The sequence below is a fragment of the Liolophura sinensis genome, chromosome 1 (genome assembly GCF_032854445.1).
Source record: "Liolophura sinensis isolate JHLJ2023 chromosome 1, CUHK_Ljap_v2, whole genome shotgun sequence".
Lineage (NCBI taxonomy): Eukaryota > Metazoa > Mollusca > Polyplacophora > Chitonida > Chitonidae > Liolophura > Liolophura sinensis.
The window spans coordinates 11,635,924-11,646,291 of NC_088295.1; the positions used below are offsets into that span (position 1 = coordinate 11,635,924).

Consider the following 10,368-nt stretch of genomic DNA (forward strand, 5'->3'; position numbering starts at 1 on the left):
AGTATATTGCTTCTTTACATGTTAACATGTTTAAAGCTAACCACTTTATTTGTATAGAATATATAGTCAATAACAAGAAAATTATTTACAAACATCTATTGTGACATCTATCGTACATTAAACTATACTCTATGGCAAATGCAATAACACATGCCTTCCAACGTTAATATGTTTTATTTTGACATATTTTGAAGGAAGTTAGGGGACTTTAAACAACCAGATTAATAAATATTACAAATATATACACAGATATATACTCTACATTCTTCATTTGATTTCTAAAATCTAGAGATTTATCATTTAGATTAGATTTCGTAGAAACACAGTACAATATTATTACAGATGTAATGACATCATTTGATTACATTACAAATGAGATTTACTTCACACGGCATTTATAGCAAGTACATGCTATAAGCCGATATGGGCGTGAGAATATCCATGCATACTATTACACTTACAGATCTTGACAAGAGAACATCATGCATACTATTACACTTACCGACCTGGGCATGAGAATATCCATGCATACTATTACACTTACAGATCTGCGCATGAGAATATCTATGCATACTATTGCACTTACCGAGGTTTCTCCCGGGCTCTGTCCGGTTTCCCACCATTGTGCTGGCCGCTGTCGTATATGTGAATTATTCTTGAGTATTGCGTAAAACACCAATGAAATAAATAAATATTGTACTTACTGAGCTAGGCATGAGACACGTGGATTACAGTAGGCATAATGCTGGCCGCCGTCTTGTAAGTGGAATATTCTTGAGCACGGCGTAAAACACCAAACAAATAAATAAATAAATACTGAAATGCATGAACCTCAGTTTATACCCAAGCGGAAATTCAGCTTGACCTGAAATTCCTGAGTTGGAGAATGAAGGCAGCGCATGCCAGCATGCAAACTGCGTTCTTTGTCGGCGACACAGGCAATGTGCAGTATACGTACACTCGTCAACATACCACATTGCAGTTTGCAGACACATAAGAATACTAATCAGGGTAAAGGGTAAATATTTTATCTGATTCTTTCGCAGTTTTGTCTAGTGGATTTATAGTACATTTATACAAAAAAATGTACAACATACTGTCACACTGCGTTCTACATGCAACGTATAGCACGGATCTCCGTAGATATAAAAGCAACGCGGGACGATGACGTTCCTTTTGATACCAACAGTCATAAAAGTCAGATGTCTCTCTGACCTTATCGTGTAGATGCCTTTATTCATGTGCATGTACGATTGTGGGTCCAGGGAAATGTTTGCTACACGATAGGTGGGAAATATCTCCTGAGGTTCAAGGTAGCTAATGCAGATTGGATCAGACCTTATCAGTCTCGAAGGCTTTGTTGTCATTTCCAGCGTTCGGTTTGGCGTCCGCCGAGCCCCCTGAAATGGCGTACACGGCGTTGCCATCTTTTCCAGTTCCTCCTTGGGATGCGGCTAGAACCTTCATCAGGTCACCCAGCGCTTGACTATTGGGATTTGCTGCTAATGCCGCTAGTTGAGCGGCCGACAGAGCATTACCTGCCTGAGCCGAAGACGACGCTTCTGCGGCCTGACCTGGGGTGGCGTTTGAAGCTGTCGGTGGCGCAGCGGGGGGTGCTGCAGGCTTGTTCTCAGCCGGAGACGTCATCTCCATGGCGGTGTCACTGACGTTACTCACCGTGCTGGCCACCTCGCTCATGCCAGGAACGTAGCTTGTTGAGCTTCCAGCCCTGCTTATTTGACTTCCCCCCTTTCCACTGGCTGTATGAGAAGGCTTGGCTTTGGGCTTACAGCAAACCATCAGCCACGGGAGCTTCTTGTTGAGCACTTCCCTGAACTTTGGGTGACTCAGAGCGTACACAATGGGGTTGTACATTGCTGAGGTTTTGGCAAACATGACGGGAATCTCAGAAGCATAAGGGGTGACATATTGAGCGGGGCCGAACTCTCCGATCAGAGCCACGACAGCGTACGGGGTCCAGGAAAGCAGAAACAGCGTGATTGTGTAAAAGGCGATCTTGGCCGTCTTGATCTCGGTCTTCTGATCTTGACCTTGACGAATGTCCTTGGCATCCAGCTTCTTGGCCATGCTTGCCATTTCCTTCTCGTGGTCGGCGACGGCCTTGACGATGAGGACGTAGCAAAAAAAGATGATGAGGACAGGTACGACGAAACCGCAGATGTATAGGCAGAAGATGTAGGAGCGAAAATAATCGGTTCTGGTGAGATAGTCAAATGAGCAGGAGGTCTGAAAGCCCTCTGGGATGTAGGCGCCCCAGCCGAAGATTGGGGGAATAGCCCACAGGATAGACCAGATCCACACTAACATCAACATGAAGAAAGCGCGTTTGTGGCTCATGTGTCTCATGACGGACAAGGGCCTAGCGATAACTAGGTACCGGTCAATGGCGATCATGGCCATGGTGTTGATAGACATCAGACCAAATATCCCTCCCACAAGTCCGTACAACTCACAAGCTGAAATGAAATAAATCACACGGTAGATTTTTAATAAACAATGCTGCAATGCTCATAGTAGATAGTTACAGAGGAATCGTGCAAAAAACGCAATCAACTTTAAGTTCTTTTATGTTTCTGTATCTGAATCTTGCAGTATATACTTATATAACTACTAAACGAACTAAACACGTGCGCATAGGCCTACTTCATTTTATATCTATCTAAGTAACACCTGATAATATTATTTCCATACTTTGACAAGGTCATATTTCATTCAAAAGTGAATGCATTCAACATTTCCTACCAGCTTTTCCAAATATCCATCTTTTGTAGAAGGCAGAGAAAGACAATAAGGGGAATCCGTTAATAGCCGAGAAGGTGAGATCGCTGATGGCCAGGTTCACAACAAACATGTTAGCCGGTGTTCGCAGTGACTTAGTCCTGAAAAATAGTAATACCAAATATAATCAATTCATTCGTCTGATTGCTAATTAACTGTAGGCCTAAATCCGATATAAGTATTAGCCGTTTAGGGCGTATCGAAAATAAAGCCATCAATCAGCATGCATGGTTTAGGGATATTGTTTTTATATTTTGCCAGATGCACTTTTCCACACATTGTATGGAGACAATGAATTGAATTTGCTTTCCGCCAACGTTTTACTCCATGGGAAATCATACACTAATCTGTGTCTACGTACTTTGCTTTTGTAATTTCATATCAGTTTATTGTTTGGCGTAAAATTTATGGTTAGAATATTTAATATAAGTCCAAGGATAGAACTGGAGGGTTGTACACCGGTGATCGCTCCAAAAACTTTTCCATCATAAACATAACCGTAACAAAGTCAAAAAAAAAAACAACTTAAAACTTTGTGAACAAGGACATGTGACATCCCAGCAACGACATGTATTCATTAAATATATTTTAAATATATTTAATATATTTATATATTGATATCTTTAAACGAAATTAAAGACTTTATTTAGTTATTTATTATTCATTTGATTGGTGTTAAACCACATACGCAAGAATATTTCATACGATGGCGACCAACTTCTTGGCGAGGGGAATTGAATTGACTGGACAATAAAACATTGGCCTTGAACAAGCTACCTGGAACATTTTTTCAGTCATATCACTACGAGGAATCACTGGGGGTGTGTATATATACTTTGTCTTCTTGTGATAGAGCGAGTCCATGCCTCCATTGTGCTGCCGTCACTGAAGTGTCATCGCGAAGATACAGTCACATTACACTGACACCGGGCCAACCAGTCCTGTTTCCTTGCTCTAATCTCTCAGTGTTGAATGTCAAGAGAGAAAGCAACAAGCACCATTTTTAAAGCCATTGGTATGACCCGACTTCAAGGCGGACGCTCTAACCATTAGGCCACTGGGGGAGCGATGTCGTGCAACTTTTGTACTCGGGCACTTAAAATACATGGTGAGATAGTTGTACGGAATTGTATTGAGTACATTGAGAATTGTGTGCAAGTGATTTTATTGTACTATATTAGGCAGACCTTGGCTTATTCCTCCTTCGCAGAGATGTTACATAGCGTGTTTTCATATATAGTCAGATACGAATGCACTGCACAATATATCACAACTAGACACTGATCTGCCAAAGTAATAGGATTACAAACATCAATGTTCATCAAAGTCGGATTCCATTCAGCCGGTGGCGGGCTCGCGCTTAAGAATTAGTTAATAAGCCGGGTTATTTTGCCGACATGATATAAAAAGCCATATAATCAATATTTCTGCAAATTATTAGGTAACGAGTCTTCAAAAACAAACTTCAAAGTGAGCTATTACACGTAACACAAGCGTCGTGGGCTTCTTAATCCACATTGAAAAGCCATTTGTCAAAAAAAAAAAAATTTGAAAGTGCAATCCTTTCATTGAGATAGCATAGAGCAAAGCCGTCCCTTTCTAAAGCACTGCGGCAACAGATAATCTATATATGCAGTATGTTGTATGTGCTGTGGATTAAGGTGCACAGTGATAAGGTTCGTCAACAGGAAATGTATAGTTACACCTTTACTGCTGAATAATATATATTTAGCGTAATTATACCAAATGATTTGATACCAAGTGATTTCAACACTCCACGTGTGTGATCCGAATACTTCCCATGAGTGATTTTAACACTTTACTTCAGTGATTTTAAAACCTCACCTATGGCGTTAAAGCAATGTTTGAAAATGGACCCTTTTTAAGGGTGAATTCAAAGAGGACAGTACCTTATTTGGGAAAAATATTTACTGTCAGCAGGTATAGAATGACCAAATGGATGTTCACGATCACGATGGAAGTTCTGATTTCTAGACTGACTGTATTTAACACTATGTCTAAAACAAAAGTTTACAGCTGATATCATGCTCACACGAAATCACACTGCTAAATTTGCAAATCATCGTTTGACGTATAAAGGCAAACCAGGGCATGTATACTGATTTATTTGTCCTTGCTGACTTTGCGGTTGTGCACTTGAGAAAACATGACATTATTCGCAAAAACTGGACAAAAGATGATAACATATTATGCTAAAGTTTGTGCGTAGCCGCTTTGCAAACCTAAGGAGACGTTCATCCAAGCGGTGTTGGTGTTACTTGTCCTCTAACTACCTCTATATCTACACAATGAGTTATGGCGTAATTATCGTAACTTTATGAAGTTTCAAGCCTCTTAACGAATTCATAATCCGATGTTTTTTCAGGTCACTAGTATGTACAGCGTTATTGAAAAGTTTCTTTGTTACGTCTTAATATAATCGATCGTTGAGTTGACAAAAATCATTTTCTTTTGGAGAAGAACATTTACGCCATGAGTCCAAATTTAGAGATATCGGAATCACAAATCTGCTCTGTTTACTTCCAATGTATACACAGAAGCAGCTTATGTCAAGCTCAACAAGTTTACAAAACAAAGTGATTAGATCAATCCAAAGTAACAAATTTACAATACTAAATACATTTTAACGATGTTTGTGTGTAGCGTACTGATTGATGTCTACGACACAATGTACGAGACACAGAGGTTCGTATGGCAAGACCAAAGCCATGATGGTGCTTCATGTCAAGACTGCAGTAAATGACAGTGCCAGTATCCACTTTGACGTACTGGGACATAAAGGCTTGCATGGCACGACCAGTGTTGTGGTGCCAGTGTCCGTGTTGATCATGGCGCTTTAAGACAAAGAGGTTCGTATGACAAGACCAAAGTTATGGTAGTGCCAACATTGGTCACAAGTATGGTGTAGGCCTATGTAGGGTCAGTGTGGGTGTCGAGATTAACTTTATATAGACTTTACCTGCTGAAGATCCAGATGACAAGAAAGTTGCCGAATACCCCGGTGATGCCCACCAGGGTAATGTAGACGCCGATGATATAGTGCCAGTGGTCTGGGACTGGTGGGAATTGGCTCCAGTGGGGGTGGATTATCAGGTCTCCCCCAAACAGGCTGCTCGATGTGGTAGGGGTGCTGTTGAAATACCCTGTCACATTGTTGGCCCAGGTTGTGGTCGACATGCTGAGTTGTGGAGGCTCTAACCACACGTAAACACGAAGCAGTCTTTAAAGGAGATGAAAATGCTGGAGACCCAATGAAACCATTCGCCTGGAAAAGAAGGAAAAAAGAGAAGAGATACTTTGATGAGATAAACGCCGTGTTCATTTTTTTTTTTATATTCTATACAGTTAACAGACATTTCTCCAAGACCTTCAGATATGGTGGTAAGCCATAACATTCATTCAAAGCAAGGGTGAAATAGTCTGAATCTCCTCCAGGAATGTACAAATTGGCACTTTCATTCACGTAGGAACTGGAACAAGACATTAGAGTTAGGCAATGCTGTTGAGCATGGAACTCTCACCTGTAGCCTTGCACACCTGGAGATGTGTATGGAGTTGTCATGAGCTAAGGTCGACCAGCCTGAAGCAGCAGCTCATCCTCTATTTATACCATCCTAAACAGCTCCAAGACGATTAGACAGGCGACCACCGCCTGACCCTCATAGGCGTGGTCCGGAGAGACAGCTCTCCAAATTGGCAGATTTCGCCTTTGACAAATCAGGTGAGATCCCAATGGGCGTGTTGGTTAAGGTATGTTTTATGGAATTTGACCAATATATTCCTACCAATATCTCTGATATGTTGTACATTGTGAACTTTAGTAAATTTTTAAATGCCCGTAGCATGATATCCCACCTTTATTAAAAGTCTAAGAATTTGAAACACAAAGACAGTTGATGCCTGCAAAATTGTTTATCCCTTTTACAGTTCTTAATGCAAATCTGTCATTCTGTAAACATTGTTGCCCAGACCTGAATTTCATATAACATTGCCTATGTAACTTTGGCAGGTCATGCTATATATCTTTTTTATGTAGTTATCCTGCATAACTGAAAAGCGTGATTCATGGCAGCCTATTGTGATAATGGGATATATAGGTACACATTGGTGTTCGATATGTATAATTGGCTTACCTGTATCGTCTAATCGGATGAAGTCAGATTGCTCGTTTCCTGTTTTCAAGGTCAATGCCAAGTCGTCATTTCATATTCCCGTACCACGTGAGTGTCACCTCACAAGACGCAGTATAAAATACCCAGAGAGCTGAATATTGGTATACATGTGGCTTTTCAATACAATCGTATATACTCACCACTTTTCTATATATTTGCCTTACGCTGGGCTGTGTATTTCGATGGATGTCAAGATTTGTAAATGCATCGACCAATAATATAAGTTGCTTTCAGCTGATATTTCTTAACTTTTTCACCGAGTGTGTTTTTGGGAGCATTAGCATTATAGTCCATTTGGTATAATTAGAACACAAAACAAGATGTAAATATATTTCTTGGTTCACAAAACCACGTACAACTGGAGAAGGGGCCAAGCTTAGCTGGACTTGCACTCACAGTTATTGTATTGGTGACATCTTGGAGCCCTGCATGGGTCACTGTGTTGCGCTATCACGCTAATCACCAGGGCACGGAGCCCCTATATACTGTAAATATATCACCGCTGTGTAACTGCATGACGGTATTAAAAAGTTACTAAACTTTGTCTATGTCTTTTGTAACTAACGTACATCGCTTTACCACTCTGGAACCCTTTTTAATTTCACAAATATCTAGCGTATATCGTAAAGTATATAGAACAGTATAACATTTACTCAGTGTGCATATAATGTAGGCCTAGTTCCGTCCAGACTGGAAACAGCAACGTTAGAATTTCAGCTTTTATTTCACGTATATTGAACGGCGCTCTGCATATCGACTGTTTGGATTCTGTGACACAAATTTCAGTGTAGTCATTGTCCCATCATTAAGTTTTTAATTCATATCATCAAAAATAAAGCATCAAAGAAAGAAAATAAGTGTTTTGTAAACAGAGCGATTGCACTTTCCCACTCTTACTTTTACAAATTATCATTCCAAATAAGAAAAAAGAATTTGTTTTTATAGCAAATTTTTGAAAAGGTCGCCTGCTTAGGCGAAAGAAGTCAACATGAATCGCTTTCTCATAGTTCCTTCAACGACCTTTACTAGAGCAACAGTATCTGTTCGTGAATTTTGAAATATTATTTCGTTGCGTTCAAACAAAGTACTAAACGACAGAACACATGAAACATAAATTACTACACGGTTAACTTCCATGTCAAAGGAGGAATTAAATATTTTAGAAATTAATGTTTCCGAATTTAAATTTGGCAGCTAGACTATAAATTAACATACAAAATGAACATAACTAAAGTAACTTATAACTAAAGTGAACGCAATTGTGATCTAAAATGTTATGTCACAAATATTTTTCCAAGTGTTTGAACCCCTTATCCACACGGTCACCCTTACTTTTTATTTATTTATTTATTTGATTGGTGTTTTACGCCGTACTCAAGAATATTTCACTTATACGACGGCGGCCAGCATTATGGTGGGAGGAAACCGGGCAGAGCCATCCACAGGTTGCTGGCATACCTTCCCACGTACGGACGGAGAGGAAGCCAGCGTGAGCTGGACTTGAACTCACAGCGACCGCATTGGTGAGAGACTCCAGGGTCATTGCGCTGCGCTAGCGCGCTAACCGACTGAGCCACGGAGGCCCCCTTACTTTTTACAAACTGAAAACTGCAGTATGTAGACAAATGCAACATATACTATAACCTTATGTATTTAGGAAAAAGAGTGAAAAAAGACGTAAACGGTCACAGACATTTTTTCCGACGTTAAATAAACAGTTCTTACGAGGTTATGAGATCCTGAATGTTGGAGCAACCGGAAACACATAAGATTAGAAAGCAAAACAGGTTTCTGGTGACATGAAGCGGAAACAGACGCGACCTAGGGTTAGAGAAACAACTCGTGCATGATTGGATAAAACTGTTAACATGGTGGCGCATTGGGTTGTCTCAGTGCGCGTGATTTTGCTTACTTTGAACTGACTGACAGGGACTATCTCTGTCTGCATAATCACAAAAATAAAAAGTTATGCTTTCTAAACTTCCTCTGGGATAATTTGTCTATGCAGATATGCATTTGGTCTCGCGTTGTATTTCCTTTTATAAGTTCCCTGGAGCAGGAGTCGCACCAGCGATCTAAGGATGTCATTTTACATTTCATCTACGTTCGAAAAATCAATCTGTTAATTTTAGCAGAAAGCTGTTGTATGAGTGATGCTAGAATGTATTTTGTTATTGCACCAAACTGTTTTGTTAAATACAACACACATATATATTCATTCAACACTGAGATTCTATCAGACTAACATTATATTACGTTGAATGTGACAGAATATTGTATTATGATAACAGAATATATTCTGGCATCAATCAGTCTGAGTTATCAATGGGTTGGTCTGTAAAAAAGCAAAACTGTGACGCAATATCGCTCATGTACGTCATACGAAAACGAGCTATTCATGTGACGGTTCATGGCGACGACACAAATGTGCAAAAAAGCATGACAAAAGCTAAACACGTTAACCCGTTAGATGGACACAAACGCACTCTGTCATGCCCAGGAAACAGATTTAACGGAAGATTTGTTGAGGGTGTAAGCATTGTGAGTCAGCTACGTGTGTACGTGCGCAGTTCGGTATATGGTTCTTCTCATGTTATAACTGTGCACATTCAATGCTTCCTGAAGTCAGAAATGTTGATCAACAATATATCGATATACGGGCTCCGTAAATCTTCTTGATTTTGTTTTGGGCATCGCGAAATTAATCGAATGAAGATGCATTGCCGATAGATGCTGTTCTAACAAATCCGTTATAGGACTTAACCATATCATTAGAACACTTCAGTTGCCTAATGGTTAAAGCGTCCGCTTCAAAGTGTGGAGACCTGCGATCAAACCCGGATCAGGTCATACCAAACACTTTAAAAGTGGTACTTAATTGGATCAGCACTGCGAGGTTCAAGCGGGGAAACAGGACTGGTTAGCATGGTGTGAGTATAATGTAACTGGGTGAGGTGTCCTGGAAGGTGACTTCAGTGGCAGCAGCACATTGGCAGCATGCATGGATTTGCCCTGCCACAAGAGGACAGGTTCGCACCCACACCTAATGACACACCTACACCTCCTCGTCGGTATGGGACTGAAAAATTGTTAAGTATGCGACGTCAATATATATTGACTAATTGCAGCAGTAAACGCAACGGCAACGGGTAGCAAACGGTTAGCCATATTAGGATCCGAATTCTTGTTTTGTTGTGATATGTAGTTAAGATATTATATACGTACAATATGACACTCACATATAATGTTTCCATGCACGGACCATCTAACGTGTCTTGGTCTGGTGGTTAGAGGCGCTTGTCTTTCGGTCGCTGACACTCACGATGTTCGAGTTCAAAACCAGCCATGGACAGGGAATTGTAAGCTCGCCTGCACT

The 10,368-nt window shown here is 40.4% G+C and overlaps 1 protein-coding gene across 1 annotated transcript; it reads right to left on the minus strand.

Moving 5' to 3' along the window:
* Window positions 1-1,332: 1,332 nt before the first annotated feature.
* LOC135481734 (rhodopsin-like) lies at window positions 1,333-5,997 on the minus strand. Its single transcript, XM_064761402.1, has 3 exons — window positions 5,780-5,997; window positions 2,764-2,900; window positions 1,333-2,477 (listed from the first exon to the last, which is right to left on the minus strand). Exons 1-3 carry the CDS (start codon window positions 5,995-5,997, stop codon window positions 1,333-1,335), a joined length of 1,500 nt encoding a protein of 499 aa, XP_064617472.1.
* Between the last annotated feature and the right edge of the window lie 4,371 nt (window positions 5,998-10,368).

Bases quoted from the DNA above. Each gene is read 5' to 3' on its own strand.
- LOC135481734 (XM_064761402.1), bottom strand. From the start codon at position 5,997: ATGTCGACCACAACCTGGGCCAACAATGTGACAGGGTATTTCAACAGC. The intron at 2,901-5,779 runs GTAAAGTCTATA...ACTATTTTTCAG, and splicing joins GTCATCTGGATCTTCAGCAG to GACTAAGTCACTGCGAACAC. The intron at 2,478-2,763 runs GTAGGAAATGTT...ATTTCATTTCAG, and splicing joins ATGGATATTTGGAAAAGCTG to CTTGTGAGTTGTACGGACTT.